Source organism: Perissodus microlepis, chromosome 17 (genome assembly GCF_051167445.1).
Source record: "Perissodus microlepis isolate ML-2025 ecotype Zambia chromosome 17, ASM5116744v1, whole genome shotgun sequence".
NCBI lineage: Eukaryota > Metazoa > Chordata > Actinopteri > Cichliformes > Cichlidae > Perissodus > Perissodus microlepis.
The window spans coordinates 36,207,243-36,226,584 of record NC_140477.1 but is presented as its reverse complement, the minus strand read 5'-3'; the positions used below and the strand labels follow the sequence as shown (position 1 = coordinate 36,226,584).

The following is a 19,342-nucleotide window of genomic DNA, read 5'->3' as shown; positions in this document are numbered from 1 at the left end:
GCTTGTTTTATTAGCTCGTTGATACCACAGCTGTTCACCACAATAACCCTTGAAATGCACGGGACAGAGGTAGCAGTGCCACTTCAAAAACAGCAGGAGCATTTCAGAAGTGATAAATATAAAGTGCGGTATAGAAGTTTCCTAATCACAGACTCTTGCATCAGGCTGAAGGAGCAGGAACAGGCAGTCAGTAAGCTTTTCTACAGTTCACCTGTTTATGCTTCATGGTGAAGCAGCATAGAGCAGATGAGACAGGCACCTGTTGAGACTAAGGTGAAGCAAACTTTGTTTATGCTTTATAAATGAGGTCTGACACGCCCTCGTGCAGATACAAGACAGTGAAGCTCAGATGATGATGTGCAAAGAGGAGGTGTGATAACCATTTGCTGCAATGTTACCATTTAACATTTCCCCGGCCACGTCTTTGCCTCCATCTGTGGTTGGACTGAAAAGGAGGGAGTCAGTGGGAACAAAAACAAACAAACTGGGATGAAAGTCCTTCATGACTGGAAGGACCTGCAGAGATGGGCAATAACACAGTAAAGGACACACCTCCTCTGTGAGATGTTATCGGCTTTTTTTTCATTAGATACATTTTTAGGTAGTGCTTCTTTAAAAATGTATCTTTACTCTTATTAGACTGTACAAAGAGAAATAATCCAAGTCTCCATCCTGCTGCTGCCTCAGGAGCGCTGGATTTGTGCCCCCCCCCTCTCTGACTCCAGATTGCGAGGTCCACAGCCTTTAGCATCTTTGTTACAGCTCTTAATTTAGCGCCTGCTCTATCTGTTCCCCTTTACTGCTGAATAATAGATAAGCGACGACCATGATGCGATTGCCGTGTCGGCACTTTAAATGCAAGTGTGTGTGTTTTATTTGCCTGGCAGAGCGAGAGGGTGTCTGCTGCTCTGCACTTGCCTCTGCTTGCCTGGGTGTGTGTTTTATTTTTATGCCCCTTCATCTCCAACCTTTGTCAGGTGTTGAACCCCTCAACCCTTTCACCTCCCCGCTGGATCTCTTCTTTACCTCCTCTGCTGCCCTCGTTCATCTCTTAGCTTTCTCTCTTTAGCTCTCTAACAGCGAGGTTATTAAACTTTCATAGCTGCTGCCTTTTTCTGGTCTGCTCTTCTCTCGTCCTTCATCGTTCATTCAATCCTTATTTCGCCACATTTCTCACCTTTCCTTCGTCTTTTTTTCACCTCCTTTTCTACGTGTGTTTACTCAGCAGTGAGCGCTGCTGGAGGAGATCATAATGAGGAGGTTTGACACTCTTATTGAGAAACTCAACAGAATTTCACGTGACTGTAAATTTAGGCAAACCTTTTCCCATCTGTCCCTCGCTGCTTTTATATCTTTTATTTGCACGCCTAAAAGACTGGATTACTTGTGTGCATGCATGCATGAGGGAGGGAGGGAAGAAGATGCAGTAGAATGCGCATCTTTTTCTTTCAAATAAGTTTCTTTTTTCCCTCTTCGAGTTCAGATAGTAAACCCTCGGTGGATATTTCTCATGAAATGATGTCTTTCTCATCATTTCCTAATTCTCTTTTTCCCTTTCACTGTTTTTTTTCTGGGTCAGCATCAGTGTTTGTAATTCGTCGTATGCAAACTGTTGCTAAATCTGTCATTAGTCCTCTCTGTCAAGCAGACAGCAAACCAACTGAGGCAAAACTGTTACAGGGTTAAATAAAGAGCAGGAGGAGAGTCAGATGTAAATCAGTTTTTGTGGAGCTCTACAGACATTTATCTCCTACCAGTGCAACTGATCTGGATTTTCACCGACTGTAGATGGTGATGTTTAGCTCGAAGCAAAGCCTTGGCTAGATACAGCCTCTAGACGTGTTTGCATGGCTATGGTCTCATATGCTCTAAATCAGTGTTTTCCAACCTTTTGGGGCCACGGCACATATTTCACATTAGAAAAATCACACGGCACACCACTAAACAAAAATGTCACGAAAAGCATATTGATCATTTTTTCCTGCGTACCCTGTATAGCAGAATTGGCTTGGTTTGTCCCCAGTATACCTCTTTTGCGTTCTTCTGACCACTACTAATGCTAGGGCCTTCATCTGGCTCGGAGTTTTCTCCAGGACCAGGTCAGACTGACTACTTTCAAATATTGATCCATTGCTATTACACACTGCATGCCAATTATGTCATTTCTTTTTCGTCTTCTTCTGTTTTATTGGCAGTTGGCAACCCATTTAATTAGAGCAGTTAGTTGTACTGCCCTCTAGTGGAAGAGAATGTAATTGATCTGCCCGATTCTCACGCCGGTCACTTAGAATACTAATCAGGTGGAACCAGAGGATCTTCCACGGCACACCTGATCATTTCTCACGGCACACCTATGTGCCGCGGCTCAGTGGTTGGGAAACACTGCTCTAAATGGATGTTGATGGTTCGGGCATGGCACCAGGATGTCTCCTAAATGATGTGTTTTGGGCATGTCCTGTCACACTGCCACACCTGAAGGGCTGGGTGTGTCTGGTTGAACTGCTTTGGGACCTCAATAACCAGAAAATGTGCACTTTTTTGTGCAGCATTTTATAAAACAGGGAGTTGTGCTTCACAGTTGACAGTGACAGTGAAAGAACCTCCAGCAGAGCCAGGCTCATGAGTGTCAGCCACCGCTCGCTACCAGTTGGGATTGAGGACACCATTGTAAGAGTACTCAAATAGGCCTGGTGTTAAGAAGCCGTTCATCAGAGAAGGACAGTTCGTGTTCTCATCCAAGGTTTAAATATGACGTTACATAAACCTTGGTACTAAAGCACATTGGCCTGGAACTACCTTCAGAGCATTCCCTGCTAGTCGATGTGGTCTGATGATGTAGCGGCTTTGACGAGAACAATAAAGGTACAACAGCACAGTGTACAAGTGATGTTGTTTAGCATCAGCTAAATTTGGCATCAGTAGAAATAAAACGAAACAGATATGGGACATATGGCGAGTAGCCAGTGGTTTTATTCATCAGCATTCGTCGGAAAAACCCACGTTGCTTATTCTGAAAGTTGCAGCTTAATCTTCAGCCACATTATCCTGGAGGCAATTTTGTAACACTGAACATGGAAGCGGAGCAGACAGGATGAAAGAGACAGAGATGGAGTGTCGGAGAGTGAAAGAGAAGAGACAGACCACCTACGAGGCCGCTTGATGATGCGCTGGATCCGTCTTTGTCGCTGCTTTTATGTGTCTTTGCTCGTGTGTGTGTGTGTAATGCATTATGTTCAGCGAGGACATTGTGAAGTGTTAGGAGGTGCTGCTGTACTCAGATAAAATGTGTGTTTTGGATGCGTGGCGCAGTAGGTGGTGTTTGTGTATGCCGTCTCATAATTGCTGGCTGTCTTTGTTTTGCGTCTGCTTGTACGACTGTGTGTGTACATGTTTGTGAGTGTGTGTTTGTGTGTGTGGGGGGATATGCAGCAGGGTGTGGGCGGTGATTTAAATGAAATGAGTATTAAGTTTAAGCTGAGGTGGGAAGGCAGAAGTCTTCCTGCCATCATCCAATTCTACCTTGTTGCATGTTCGTCCCTTACTCACCTCTCTTTATCTTCCCTGTTTCTTTCTTTTATGTCACTGACTACTTTGTTTCCTCTGACTCGTATTGCACACACACGTGCACACACACACACGCGCGCGCACACAGACGCTGTAAAGGAATTACAACTGATCCGGGCTGAGTCTTTAGCTTGTCTGTCTTTGAACATCATTGCTGTTGCCTCTGAAGCTTCCCTTTGAATTATTGGAATTCTGTTTATGCACACACACAGAAAAGCTGGCCGAAACTGCACAGTCTTGCTGTTATCTCTCTATAATTTATACATAAAGAAGACATATACATATAAACACGTGCAAGCTTCTGCACAGGCTATTGACAGAGATTGGTATGCAGGTGTAATCCTGGTTGATTACACCTTGGAATTTTAAGAGAATTCCATTGCTACAAACCATGGCAGATATGCCAAGAAATAAGAGCAGTAAGACAATCAGAGATGGTGCGAAAAGGCCAATAAAAATCTGTACAGGAACCACAAACGCCCAAAATGCTGGTACTAAGCCATAAAAACAGAACAATAAAACTGCAGTAGGTCAAAATTCCCAAATTTACAAAGTAGATTTGTAGTATTACGATTACAACTTTAATACATCGTCTATTCATGTTTTTTCACTTTATTTTACTTTCAGAGGGATGTAACTTTTACCCCAATACATTGACAGTATCTGATACCCACATACAATAGATATTTTACGTTTATGGTACAAGAGTCCAACACAATCTGCCAATTTGTGCTTATCCGATTACTGCTTACAATAAAACATTGACAGAAACCTCCCAGCATTATAAAGCCTTTTTTACCTCAAATAATTCTGACAGAGAAGTTAATTATATCAAAACCATTATTAAAAGTAGCGATACAAGAATGATATAAAACTCCATCACATGAGCTATTGTTGTTGGCCTGCTCATGGAGCTGTGGCTGAGTGGGCTAAGGTGCTGGATTTAGGCTCCAGTCATTTTGATGGCGTGGGTTTGAATCCCCTTTATTTCCAAAAATACTTTACTTTTTACACATTTGGAGTGGGGGTTGCAAGTTCGATTCCCACCCACTATCCAGTAAGGGTCCTGGCTAGACCCTCCCCATGCTAAAAAAAAAAACAAGCCCGTCTGCAGCCTGTCCTCTGTATGATTGTGTATGTGACAAATAAAGGTTGTTTGTTGAGCTCAGGGGGGGAAATATTATTATGAAAACAGGAATGATGGTTACATGTTTAGCCCAGCAGTTATCAGATGAGGTTTTTGTAGAACATAGACTGTATATTAATAATAGACACAGTATCCTGATCTAAAAACCTGGATTTGTCTTATTCTAAAAAGACCTCAGGTTGTATAAAATTCATAGGAAAATGGCCTTCAACTGCTTTGTGGTGTGAGCTTTGTTCATTAGGGCTCAGTAAACCATAATGAATATAAAATATTGTGTCTCTTTTATAAATTATGGTTCCCATTAATGTCAGAAATTAGGATAAACTAGGATATGCTTATTGGTTAAAACCTTGCCAATCACAAATCAATAACCAGTGAGCTAACCACTTGTGACTGACATACTGTCCTTCTTTTATTTATTTATCTTGTGAGGCATCCAGTATATTGGACCACACTGTGACATTTTCAGTCCTGATACTCTATATGCTTTGTGGCGTGATACTGATAAGATGACATTATCTCCACTTGTGCTTATAATAGTGTAGTGTTAAACAGAGATGGGCAGTAACGCTTTACTTGTAACAGTAACGCGTTACTTGTAACTGCGTTACTAAAACCGTGATTTTTTTGCGAGAATGTCTCATGACAATGACGTAAGCGAGTGCGACGTTTGTGACAACAGCTGTGTGCAGATCAACAATGGATCATATATCAAGTGCGGGAGAGAGTATGAGCGTGCAGCGTTTAAAGCGTGGAAGTACTGACCTTACTTTGAGTTTGATTCCATAAAAAGTGACAAAAACATTAGTGTCCGTTGTGCGTGGGAAGAAAACTTCTTTTTACAGCGAAAAAACCCCCTAAACAAGCACCGAGTGCGCTACGACGTAATGGGAAATTCACACACGGATTCTTCCACTGACCGCTGCGGCACACCTGCACCAGGGCAAACCTCCGCCTACCCCACTCCTGCTTTACAGGTGAAAATAGAGCAACAGGACTGCCAGTCTTTGATTTTATTTACTTTCTGCTGTGTTTTACTTGCATCTATTTGAAAGAGTGAGTATAAACACACAAAATATTTTATTTTATGTGCTGGAATGTGCAGAAAATAGGTTTAAATGTTAAACTAATGAATGTTGCTGATAATTAAATTTTTGCTTGATGCATAAAGTTAAAAGATTAAAACTGATAAAACAAGTAAAAAAAAAGAGACTTTTCCATTTGATTACATTTTATATGATGGATTATGCCGAATTGGGCTGAAAGATCTATCGCTTTGTTACCTATTCAGGTTGTAAACCGTGTTTTTAAAAAGTAACTAAGTAACTAAGTAATTAATTACTTTTGAAAGTAAGTAGTCAGTAAAGTAACGGGATTACTTTTTTGGGGAAGTAATCAGTAATTAGTTACTGATTACTTTTTTCAAGTAACTTGACCAACACTGGTGTTAAACCATCATTACCAGATGCTTTTAAGTGGTCTCCTCTTGGATCACTAGAGTACTTATAAAAGCTTTAGGTAGGCTAATCTCAGCATTAAAGGTGTGAATGTAGCTACTCTGATGTCACTCATTAGTTATGAATTTTACAACGTTCAAATTTTGGCACCCTAACAGTGTAATTTTGTGATATTTGGGTGGTTGGGACTCAGATGAATTTGTCAGCTAAGGCTAGAAAGCTTGGTTAGCTAGCAGTAGACAGCTGTACCACAAAAAGATCATATTATAATTCAGCCCAGTAGCTACAGCGCCCTGTTGTTTGTACACCTATCAATCAAAGTACCGTATATTTCGTTGTTGCAGTATATTAATGACTAACCTCGTATTGTGGATGGATTATCTCAGTTGTTCTCCTGACTGAAGTTTGGTCCGTTTACAGCATCCTGCCATGCGATTGCATTTGTCCCTATGTTGTATGCTAACATACAACAATCGTGTAGCACATCATTATATACCAGCTAGCCCAACTTCAGTAACCCTACAAACGTCACTGCTGTTTAGTTTTCTGTCTTCATTTATGTTGGAAGTGATAGCAGAGCTGTACGTTTGAATTTTTCAGAAATCTCTCAGTCAGAACATGCTATATCATGTTTAGGTGGAAACTAGCGAGCTAACTTCCTGCTAACTTCTAACTCCGTTAAATGTAATAAATTCTGTTTTCATGAATGTCGGAATGTTAAACTTAATTGTTACACCTGGTAAAACAGCAACGCTGATCATTTTATTAAAGATGAAAGAATTGAGACAGTTTTTAACTCTCAGTGATGCTGCAGTGTTCGTTTGACTTTGGGACCTGAAGGAGACGGAGTTTAGGACACAGATTACTCCGCGAGGCTCCTGACTACGGTAGGTAGTGCAGCTTCGTAGCTTACCAAAGTCGTACTAAAACATTTTGCACAGATTTTTGAGCGCCTTGTACCACATAAAATCGGTTCGAGGTCAGTAAGCACAACCAGAATTCCTACATGAGGCGCACCAGATTATAAGGCGCACTGTTGATTTTTAAGAAAATTAAAGGGTTTTAAGTGCGCCTTATAGTGCAGAAAATACGGTAGTCAGACTTGCTCTGGATTCTTTAGTAGTTAATGAACTTAGACGTGTATGAGCTTTGGAAACTGGAGTGGCTGTTTCTTGTTAGCTAACTGTCTTGTGGTTCTGTTACCATGCTTAGTACTTCATTGATGAGCCAAAGTTTAAAGATACTGACCTGTTTTGGGGCAGATCACGCCATTAGTGTTAACGTTGTGGCAGACAGGTGCATTTTTAGCTCCCAGGAAGAAAGCGATGAGGTAAAATATCCTCCCTTAAAGATGCGTGTTTTAAAGCCTATAAATGCAAAAAGAGACAATTAAAAAATATGACTCAATAACACAGAAAAAACGTTCTCACTATAGTAACCTCACATCCATTCAATGACATTCAACAAAAAAATATGAGACTTATATAAGGTGTTTTAGCTACACAAGGCTCATGTGCAAAATTAAGAATGAAACTGTAATAATCTGTTGCTTTTCCTTTCATTTAATTTTAGAAAAAAGTTTTGGTTACTGCTTTTCACACACATGCATTCACTCATACTGACACACACACACTGGTATTGATTTAATCATTTTGGCTTGGCAGGAAACATTTGGCCTCTATTTTCTGCAGTAGCACACACACAGAATTTCTAGACACACATACTTTGGTATTAAGTTATTTGGCTGAACATTTTGGCTACTATTTTTTTTTATATCTGGAGTATACACACACAAACACGCACACATACAGAGATAGGATTTAACTTTGTCTTGGCAGGCAGGAAATGTCTCCTTTTTATTTTGTTTGTGCATCCACACAAGCACACATATAAGAGTACACACACACACACACACACACACACACATACACCAATGCACACACAATGGGCAGTAATCCCCCTGTACATGCAAGAGCTTTGGGCAGAGCAAGGATTTTCCTCTTCAAAGAGCAGACCACCCATTGCAGCATCAGAACAATGGTGGCCGAACTCCGGAAGATTTCATGTGGTGGCAGTTGGAGTTACATACACACACACAAACACACACACACGCATGCACGCACACACACACACACACACACACACACACACACACACACACACACACACACACACACACACACTAACAATCTATTCACTCACATACCAAGATCCACAGACATTATGCTTATGCACCCAACTCCTGGGATCAAGCACATCTATGCAGGCTGCACATGCAACCTTACATGCATTTACCCTCACACTGACCACCATTTGGAGTTAATGGAAAGATGGAGGTTTTTGTGGTGACACGCAGACAGCAAGACATGGAGCAGATCTGGGATGTGCATGACTGGAGGGGCCAGGCACTCAACAAAAGAGTGAAGACAATGAGTGAGAGAGGATTGAAAAAGAACCAGAGAGAAATAAAGGGATGAAGGGACGGAGGGGGAGACTGAAGTCCAGCTGTTTCCACTCCTGAAAGCCGCCTTGTGTTGCGCTGTTGCGTTTTCTCTGGTCTTTTTGTCTTTAACGCTACTCGACTGTCCCCTCTGCACCAGGCAAATTAAAAGTATTCGATGTTTAAAAGGAGTCATTTGAATTCAAAGACAAAGATATTGGGGTGACAAAGAACATTCCCCGTGTTGTGGAGGTCTGTTGCCACATATGTTAGATTTCCCCCTCACATTGACTCGCACACTTCCACCCACACCTTTTCCTTTTTTCTTCTCTTTTGTCAGAGAAGTAACAAATTCATTCTCTGTTTCTGAGCAATTTGTTCCTTGTGGACATTCAGGATAATCGACTGCATTGTTGAAAGTCTTTCTTTTTATTATTTTCACACTGAAGGCGGTTGGCTGGGATGGAAAACAGATGCAAACACTGGCTGCAGAATCTACTGTGTAACATTAAGCTATTTGGTATTCACACCTTGTCATTTTGCAGCTTCTTCTGGGGGGAAACTTTAAAAAAAAATCATCCATGAAATTGAAGTTTAATTCTGGAAAGTAAAAGTGTGTGTGTGAGTGTGCGTGTGTGAGGATGGGGAGGAGGGTATTTGTGTCCAGCTGGTGGAGTTTTATATTTCTGTGCGTGATTTATTCCTCTCAGTTTACAGTTGGCTGTCAAACTTCATGGGTGAAAACTGCTCACATTGCAGAATTTCTGAGGCAACACAGATAATGTTTATTTGTTAGAGAATTTATGAGTGCCCTGTTCCTGTGCTGTTGTTCCATTGTTGTCTTGCCGTCTGTCTTTCCTGGGCTCACATGCATCCACGTGCCACTTTCCTTTATATCTTTTTTTTTCTGCATTTAGATGCAGTGATTTAGTCTTGATAGGTGGGTACATATCCTCCCTCGACATCACCTTAACCAGCTATTTTATATAATGCTTATTTACAGCAGAAAAAAATGCTGCCTCCACATTAATTCATCAGTAGTAAAAACTGTTACTCAGTAACAGAATACAGCACTCACACTTCTCTCAATAAATACCTTTTTAAGTGCATTTTGCTGACATGTTCACTGTGCAACTTTTAATTGTAATGGAGAATTTCTTGCATGTTGACAGTGGACATATTTCTCTCACCAATTAGCCATTCCCACACCCCTACTCCATATCTGCTGGAGTACTGTTGTTATGTGTTTTTTGTCCTAAAATCCTGAACTATTTATATCATACCACTGGGACTCCATCTTTTTTAGTCAGTTGATGTTTGTAATGTTCTCATGTTGGTTAGCGCTGGCTCTGTCACTTGCTAGCGTGCTAATTTGTCCTGCTTCTCGATGCTTTACCTTACTTTTAGCTTTTAAGCTAAGGCTAGGTAAGCTACAAAACACAAAACTTGGCTTGTGTAGATTAGCTAGCCAGACTGCTGTCACACCACACATATAAGCATTTCTATTTTAGTTAATAGATTTTGAAAGCAACAATCATAGTAGTAGAAAAATGTTTCTCTAACGCTGCGTCCACAAGCAAGTTGCTTGTTGCACATCACTTTAAATCTGACAGCTTGTCACTTGCTAACATTTCGAGTCTAATACAGTATATTTACTACAAGGTTGGTCAACAATATCCACCTCATGTTTATTCTGCTTGTATTTGCTCGAAGTCATCAAATTTCAGTCGCTGCCAGCGTGGACAACTTAGGAAGCTAAAATTAATTTAATTTAATAATATTAAAGCTTAACTAGCAGACGAGAGAACTATTAAATAAATTTGAAATATTTTACATTGGTGTTATCTTTTTTTAAAATAGGTATATTAAAGTTAGTATAAACTATTTGTCTGAGTAATATGTTGTAATTGTTGTCTCAGGGTTGTCAAATGAGTTTTTACATTTATTTATTTGCATTTTATTTTGAGGTTAGTTTAGAGCTATTTTACAGAGTTGTTTGTTTTACAAAAGATTTCTGTTATTTAGTATTTAGTAACTAATATTAAGTAACTTTTTTCAATTTCTTTTGTTTTGTTATCATAAGGTTTTGGATAAGGTCAAGTTTAAGCCATAGGTAAGTTCAACTCAGTTTTATTTATATAGCACCAAATCACAACAACAGTCACCTCAAGGCGTTTTATATTGTAAGGTAGACCCTACAATAATACATACAGAGAAAAACCCAACAATCATATGACCCCCTATGAGCAAGCGACAGTGGGAAGGAAAAACTCCCTTTTAACAGGAAGAAACCTCCAGCAGAACCAGGCTCAGGGAGGGGCGGGGCCATCTGCTGTGATTGGTTGGGGTGAGAGAAGGAAAACAGGATAATAGACAGTGGCGTGTCTTCATTTAACTTAGCAAAGAAGTAATTTTAAATTATTAAAATTTGTCACAAAACATCATTTGTTCCCTTTTTTTGGCAATCTAGAAAAATGCCAAAGATTTCACAGCAAAAATAATATTATTACCAAATACAATGTGAAAGTATACCTGGATGAAAAAATATACAATGGAGCGCTGTTACTCGTGGATTGACCTCCTCAGAGCCTGGACCTCAACATTACTGAAGCTTTGTGGGATCATCTTGACAAAGAATGGAACAAAAGGCAAAAAGGCAAATATTTTTGGAATGTCCTTCAAGAAGCTCTGAGAACTATTCAAAGCACTTCACTCAACTTCTACAACTGAGTAGAATTACAAACAAAAGAAAGTAAAAGCACCCCTGTGGTGTATGCCTTAAGCATGTGCACCAACAGTAAACAGACAAACGCTCGGTAGATGGGGACTGAGTGACTCGGGCTCTCCCCAGCCATTGCTTATATTGAGAGACAAGCCTCTAGCTCCTTCTCCTATTGTTGTATAATCATTTTATTCTTCATATTTTTATTGTACACAACTTCAAATTTTGCATCAAATTTGTTTCCAAGTCCACCCATCCCTCCATCCCTCCATCCAAAATATATAAAAAATTAATAAATAAAGTTACATATGTAAATGTGCATATACAGCTTTACATGGACAGTTATTGGGGCATATAAAATGGTCATATATCATTAATCAATAACACTGAGCAAATATGTTTATGTGGCAAACGTGATGCATGCATGCAGAGTTTATGCCAGCTAAATTCATGATATAGATTTCTTTATATTTCTAAATATTTTCCTAGAAAGAAGATGGTGCAAGGCTTTTGCACACCTTTTAAAAAGTTATAAAATGACATTAATATTTTGCCTAAATTATACCTGGGTGATCATTCTTGCAGTCACATCTAATTTATGGTATAGCTGGCTGCCTTAAAAGGAGCTCCAGCAACATCATTGGATTTTACTTTGATTTATTCAGTCTAGCACAGATTAGCTGCATAAACATGATGAGGATTTCTGCTGTTTCAGGAGGAATCACTGCCATGACGTCTAAAGTCTGGGACCAAGGGTCTGTGTGCACAGTAAAAAGGTTAATTAAATACTGTACTGTAACTGACTACAGCGTGACTTTGTAAGATTGGCACTGACACATATCAGTGGCGGTTTTAGGTTGCTGTGCAGCAAATCCTGGTCCACAGAGGGAGGGATAGGTTGCATTATCCACATCACAAAACCTTTGTTAGGTGATGGACTGATCAAGGGTGCCTATGCTGCTCGCATTCTACGTTTGCGTGGTGTTTTGGATGTGAAATAGACAAGTTGTATAAGTCCTACAGTGTTATCCAGTTCAAACAACAAATCATATTTCATCATACTTTTTGCTCAGCTCATCTGGTCAGTTCAGTTTTGTTTTTTTTTCTTTATACTGTACTATGAAAATTGTTTGGTCCTCAGCAGGTCTTAAAATTAGGTAAATAAAACCATAAATGATCTACAAAATATGACATGCCTGACTGTGTGATTATTTTGTTTAACAAAAAGTTGAAATGCAGAAACAGTGCATGAAAAACTAAGCATACATTACTGCTTCCATAAGTATTAGAATGGAACATAAAAGCCGAGTACTGCTAATCAAATATACTGAATTCATCCATCCATCCATTCGCTTCCGCTTATCCTTACTTAATCAATTGATTATCAATATAAAAGCATTAGCTTTGGCAGTCTGTCTGGAGCATTCAGGTGTTTGTTGTAATGCCACAGAGGAAAGACATCAGCAGTGAAGCAGCTGCTGCTGACATCAGTCTGGGAGGGGTTATAAGGCAATTATTAAACAATTTGAAATCATTATCTTACAGCGGGAAACATTATTCACAGGTGGAAAAGTCTTCACTGGGAGTGGAAATCAGGAAATTCACCCCAGAATTTGACTGTGCACTGCTCAGAGAAAAAACAAGAGCTCCTGTACAACTGGGGCTCTACAGGCCTCACCTAACATGTCAAAGCTCAGGACACTACATTTAAAAAAAGATGGCATGTTTGGAGAAAGTCTCTTCTCAGCAAACAAACATGGCAGCATGGCGCAGGTTTGCAACATTGCTTCCAAACAAACCGCATGACCTCTCGAACGATGTCCTTTAGACAGATTAGACCAAAGTAGTAATGTCTGGCTAAAATGCACCGTACCATGTTTGTTTAAAACCAAATACAGCAGAAATATCAGCAGAAATAACTCTAACTGTCAAACACGGTGATGGAATATTTGGGCTTGTTGCCACAGTACTTGCAGTCAATCAGTTGACTATGAACCCTTCATTAATATACCAACGAATCTAAGTTTGGCATAGTCAAAGTCCAGATCTGAGTGGACCATAAGAGAGCTGTGTATAATCGAGGGCTGACAAATCTCTCGCATGTAATCGATGTGAGAGATTTATAAACAGAAAACTATTACTTTACATTATTGCTGTTAAATGTGGTTCTTCCAGCTTTTCAAACACCACTTCTGCATTTTAGCTTAGTTCTAGCTGAATAAACTATAACAAATTGTGTGTTTATCTGAGCTTACCTAATCTTTAAACATTATAAGGACTAGATCATTTTTATGTTTCCCTGATATGTTAAAAACTAAAATTGTTCTAAAACTGAAACATTGTTGCTCGTTTTTTAAATTGATTACATGTAAGAAAGCTGCTGAGCATCATTCAGTTTTACTTTTGTTTTCTTGGGCCACAGTTTTATGCTGGTTTTCTGCCTAATTTCCAGTATTAGAAGGAAATAATTTTGTAGCCTTAGAAAGGCACTAACTGCCCAGCATAGGATGGCAGTCGGACAGTTTATTACAGCCACAGGGGCAAGAGAAAAGAGAATACTGAGTTCTGTTCCCCAGGTGGACACAAATACTGTTTCAACAGAATAGTTCGGTTTCTCTGTGTCTTCACAAGCATCAAATATTCTTTCATTATGTGTTTATTCTTCTGTATTCTGTCTTTGTTTCTTCTCTCTTACAACAGTGATCATTAGTATGACCATCAGCTTATCTTCTTGCAGCCGTATTGTAGTACATTTGTTGTTAGATTTATTAAATTCCCAGCCCCCTGGTGTATTTTTTAAAGAGGCTAGGAAAAAAAAAAATCTATGAATGCTTTGCTCTGGTCAGCAGTATCACCAAAGACATCAGCTATGGGCTGTCAACACAGTCTCACAGAAGTCTTTCTATTAACATAACGAAATCCACACATTTGTGTTTCTTGGCTCAAGGTGATATGTGTCCTCTTGAAGACTATTCTTGCCGGCCAGAAGATGCACCTGCCATCCAATATTCATTCTGGTTATTGATAAACAGGAACTATGCTCTTGTAGTCTGGGGCTTTCCTTCTAGACCAGCGGTCCCCAACCTTTTTTGCGCCACGGACCGGTTCATGCCCGACAATATTTCCACGGACCGGCCTTTAAGGTGTCGCGGATAAATACAACAAAATAAAACTAGTACCGGTACCGAAAAAAAGAAGATTTATTCATAACACACGTGAAAAGACCCAAGAAAAACCGAGTTAACGATCAAAACGATAACAAAATTACGCTGAAAACGATAAAAATCCTGAAAACCATACATTTCACACCTGAGCCTCAACTCTCGCGGCCCGGTACCAAACGACTCACGGACCGGTACCAGTCCGAGGCCCGGGGGTTGGGGACCGCTTATCTAGACCACTCTCCATCAGAGAAGTACCTTATCACGGGGAGTCTGTGCATGTTAATGGTGTCCACTGAATGGCTGATAACAAACATGAGCTGTAACATGAGTGTTACTATGGCCATAATCTGTGTGTAATGAATGAATTCACTATGACTTTTTTTCTTTTACCCCCATTAACTTACTTGAAATTTGTGAGAATAACGTGTGGCATAGAGAGGTAAATGTTAGACTTCAGTAGCCGCGGTGCAGGCTTTGGCATCGCACTTTAGAACACAGGCCAGTTGGCACGCGAAACACATGCCAATTATTGCATCAGTCATGTGCAGGGATTTTATGCATTTTGGAGCACAAATGGAAATTCTGAAAGTAAAGCACAGAATTCCCAGTTGTCCCGAGAGCTTTAATCGGTATATGATTGGTATATGATGATATTTCAGAATGTATTGTTCCTCCAACATTGATTTATTTGGGGATGACTAAGCCTCAGATGCCAAACCCTGAGGAAAAGGAACAAAAAGGAACATCTTTTGATTATCTGTGTCCGTGTGCCTTTGTTGAGGTGCAGCCCCTCATTTATGGGCCTTTTTTGGTGTCTGCTTGACAACTAAACACAAGCCCTTCTGCCAAACAAATTGGAGTTGTGTTAGGGAGAGGGGGCGGCCCAGACCCAAACTGCAGAGATGGGCACTCTTTGACAGCTGCTTTCATCTTGTTATTATTCCTCCTTCACACTCAAGGATTTTTGGGCTTCCTAAAGTATTTCTGTCGCTCTCTCCTTCCTCTTCCACTCGTTTTCTTTTTCTGTCACTGGGCTGTGATTGGCTGTTATGACAGAGCCGTCACTGGGCTGTCAGCCTCTTCTAAAGCTTGGTTTAATTACTCCTTTTCACTAACATGACACGTTCATGCACAGATGCGTGCAAACTTGCACACGCATGGGAACGTCGCTCGCAAGCGCACACATGCTGACACACAAACCGGCGTGCTCAGCTGCGTGCCGCGTCGTCCTGCCAGCAACAAAAAAAGAAAAAAGCTGCGGTGATTGAACCCTCCGTCAGCCGTTTTACCTGACAAAGCAGACCCCCAGATGTTTGTCAGTGTTAGCTCTCTGTTTCCCGAGCCGAGCTTTGAAAACATTGTGTAGAAGTGTGAAGGCCCGGCTACTGCTGGGTTTGATGAGCTAAGATCGATCACGCGTCCTGCTGTGCCAAGCTTTGAATAGCCAATTATGGCTGCTGAAATAGAGCAGAGAATGCACGTTGACTTGAAGGAGGGAGACTTTGATTAGAAGGGGATGATGGAAAAGAAGGGGCTAAAGATGCAGCAGTTATTGCCGTAGTCTATAAATGTTTAATATTCTGCTTTGTAAAGCCAACAATGATCCTCCTCATCCATCCTTCAGATAAAGATTCCCTGACGGATGCATTCAGCTATGCTTCCATTAACAGAAGACAGCAGTGCACTGGGTTGAGACCTTGACTGATGGAGGGAATCTAAGACAGATGTACAGATTTACTCGAAATATAGAGGAAAACAACTAGAAAGCCTTGTTGCATGTGAATGCCAAGCCATCTGAGCTGGGTTTAAAGTTGTCCCTCTCTTCTCCTTCCTGGGTATCTGCCGTGCTTCCCCTCTTTGTGCTGATATCTTCTTCCCGTTTCTGTTTCCCTTCTCTCTCTTTCCTACTCTCTCATCTTTTTCCTCATGTACACATCTCCTCTCCCTCCGCTCTTGTCATTTCTTTCTCTTTCTTTCTTCACCCTTGAAAATGATCCTCCACCACCCCATCTATTTTTCCTTATGGAATTGGGCCTCCTGATCACACTCCCCATTCATTCTTTTCTCCTTTCTTTCATTTTCCATCCTTCTTACCACTTTTGCATTCAAATTCCATTTCTTTTCTCTTTTTCCCCCTTCCCTGTCCATAACTTTCACTACTCCACTTACCCTCTCAGGTACCCTCCCCTACGACATCAAGATAGTAATTGCTGGAAATCATGAGCTGACCTTTGACCAGGAGTTTATGGCAGACCTCATCAAGCAGGACTTCTACTACTTCCCTTCAGCCTCCAAGCTCAAGCCGGAGAATTACGAGAACGTCCAGTCACTGCTGACCAACTGCATCTACCTGCAGGACTCCGAGGTCACCGTGCGGGGCTTCAGAATCTATGGCTCCCCCTGGTGAGTGACTCTTTCTTCATATTAGAACTAGGGCTGCGCGTACAGTATGTGGAGTATTTTCTTAACAAAGGATTGACTCTTTGGTTTTCTTATAGAAACATATAAATCTGCTGACACGAGTCATGCAGTAGTAACTTCAAACATAGTCAAATATAAGAGATTCTTGAAGATTTATAATGTGATGCAATCTGTCATGTGGAGGTTGACTCCATGGTGTAGCGGTTTCCACATTCCTCTCACTGGTTCTAGACTGCTTTGCACTGGCTATGCTCAATAACACATCCAATTTTCATCACAGCATCCACTTGAATTATGAGTCTACTTTCTTCAAGGTAGGAAAGTTCTTAATATCCCTTTTCATTCTCTACTAGCATATTCTTCTAGCAAGTGGAGAGTCAAAAAACCAAGTCAGTACTGGAAATATCCTTTAATTTACTGTGAATAAAAAATGAATCCCATGTATATTGTAAGGGTCTCACTGGGTCAACACTGGGTCAGCACTCAGTCTTGAGTTTGGCTGCTCCTACTTTTCTTCACGAATAATCTTGGCGCAAACCTCAGGCTAGGTAGCATTCAAATAAACAAATACACTGTACATGTTACACGATGAATGAGAGAAATGGGACTGTTAGTGGTTCAGCAGTTCCTTTCTTGCCCTTTGTCCTGAAGCAAATGCATCTGTCCATGAGTTGGGCTCAAACCTGAAACCGAATTTTGTTTTTATTTTCCTTGAAAAAAAATCACAAAAACACATAATTCTGGGTAGCTTTCTGATAAAGCTTTAAAGAGTGTTTTTGCACCACTTGGATTGCTGAGGCGACATATTACCCAAGAAAGTTTATATCTTCATTCTTTTAATTGCTTAACCAATTCACTGTTGCAGAGGGCAGAGCTTATCCCAGCTGCCACAGGGTGAGAAGTGTGGTACACTCTGGTGAGGCTGCCAGCCTATCACTAACACAGAGACAACCAATTTAGAATCACTAAGAAGCCTAACATGTGTGTTTTAGACTGTGTGGCAGTACCCAGAGCAACCCATGCAGGCCAAATGAGAAACCATCGCTAACACCGCTAACCACTGCACCACTGTGCTGACGAGCATCATAACAACAAGTTTCAATTCCTCTGTTGCAAACAAGCTCAGCAATTCATTGTCAGTCACTCGTCTTGTTTTGATCCATTGTCAGGGCTGATGGGCATTTACATGGCTAATATTTTACCAGTCTTTACAGCAAGTATTTTGACATGGTGATCAACAATGTTTGTCCTTTTTCGACCTACGCTAAAGTATGAGCTAACCCCCCCCCAAACATTTAAAAGAGAGTTTTATGAACTGCAGTTCTCGTCCTCCAGTGTGATTCTTTACAAGATTTTATAATTATGAAGAAGAAAGTTCCTGTGGTCTGAGGGGACCTTTGGAATCACTAAAATTGATCAGTTATCTGCTTCTTTATTTATCTTTTGCTGGATTTGCTTTCAGTTTTCCAGGATGTGATCACATGCATGTGTGTGTGTAAGTGGTTTGATGATGGGCTGACATACTTGATGATGATGATGATGATCAGGTGTTTTACTGACAGGTTCCCAGGGACACTGTTTTAGTGTGTGTGTGTGTGTGTGTGTGTGTGTGTGTGTGTGTGCTGGGTAATTGGTTTGCTGTGATAGCAGGTTCCCCTGACTTTATTGCTCAGGCCTCTGCAGAGAGCTGCCTGAGGTGAGCAGAGATAGATGGAAAAGTCAAGAACGAAAAAGGCAATAGGGAACGGAGAAGTGAAAGAGCCTACGGAGGGCAGGAATCTGGGGAGAGATGTGGACAGAAACGGCGGGACAAAGGAAGAGAGGTGTGTAGATTTAGGAAGAGATTTATTCGGATTCATCAGCTGGCCCTCGCTGGTTTAATGGCCACATGATGTGATGAGTGTCTGTGCGAATGTGTGAATGTCTGGTCATGGGTTTATGCACCCTCATGTCCTCTCGCTTGTCTTGGACTACATACTTGTGCGTGTGTGTGTGTGTGTGTGTGTGTGTGTGTGTGTGTGTGTGTGTGTGTGTGTGTGTGTGTGTGTGTGTGTAAGCCTCAGGGTGTGTTCCTGCAGCACAGAGGGGCTCCAGCTGGAGGCTCTGCATGTTCTCCCCTTCTTCTGTTTGCTCCCCTCTCACCACCTTCCTTCTTAATGTCTACCCTGATTACCTTTGAGCATCCTTTCATTATTCTTTCTCTTTAATCCTCCGTTCTTGTTTTTTCTGTTTAACACCAATTCTCTCTTCCCTCTTCTCCTCCCTTTCTTCACCTTTGTCTTCTGTACTCCCGTTTCCACCCTTGCCTCTTGATTTGGGAAAATTAAAGAACCACTCGTCCTTGTATTTCTTTCTCACCTTTCTAATCTCTCAATCTCCTCTTTGAAAGGAATTCATAGATGTGGCTCTTGGCACTTTTTAATGCTG

At 40.8% G+C, this 19,342-nt stretch overlaps 1 protein-coding gene across 1 annotated transcript in view; it reads left to right on the top strand.

The window, feature by feature from the left end:
* The window catches only part of mpped1 (metallophosphoesterase domain containing 1), a 91,080-nt gene that overhangs the window by 16,989 nt on the left and 54,749 nt on the right, over positions 1-19,342 (top strand). Inside the window, exon 4 of the mRNA XM_084909510.1 lies at positions 16,672-16,897. Coding sequence (XP_084765636.1) covers positions 16,672-16,897 — 226 coding nt within the window. The remainder of the gene's footprint in view (positions 1-16,671; positions 16,898-19,342) is intronic.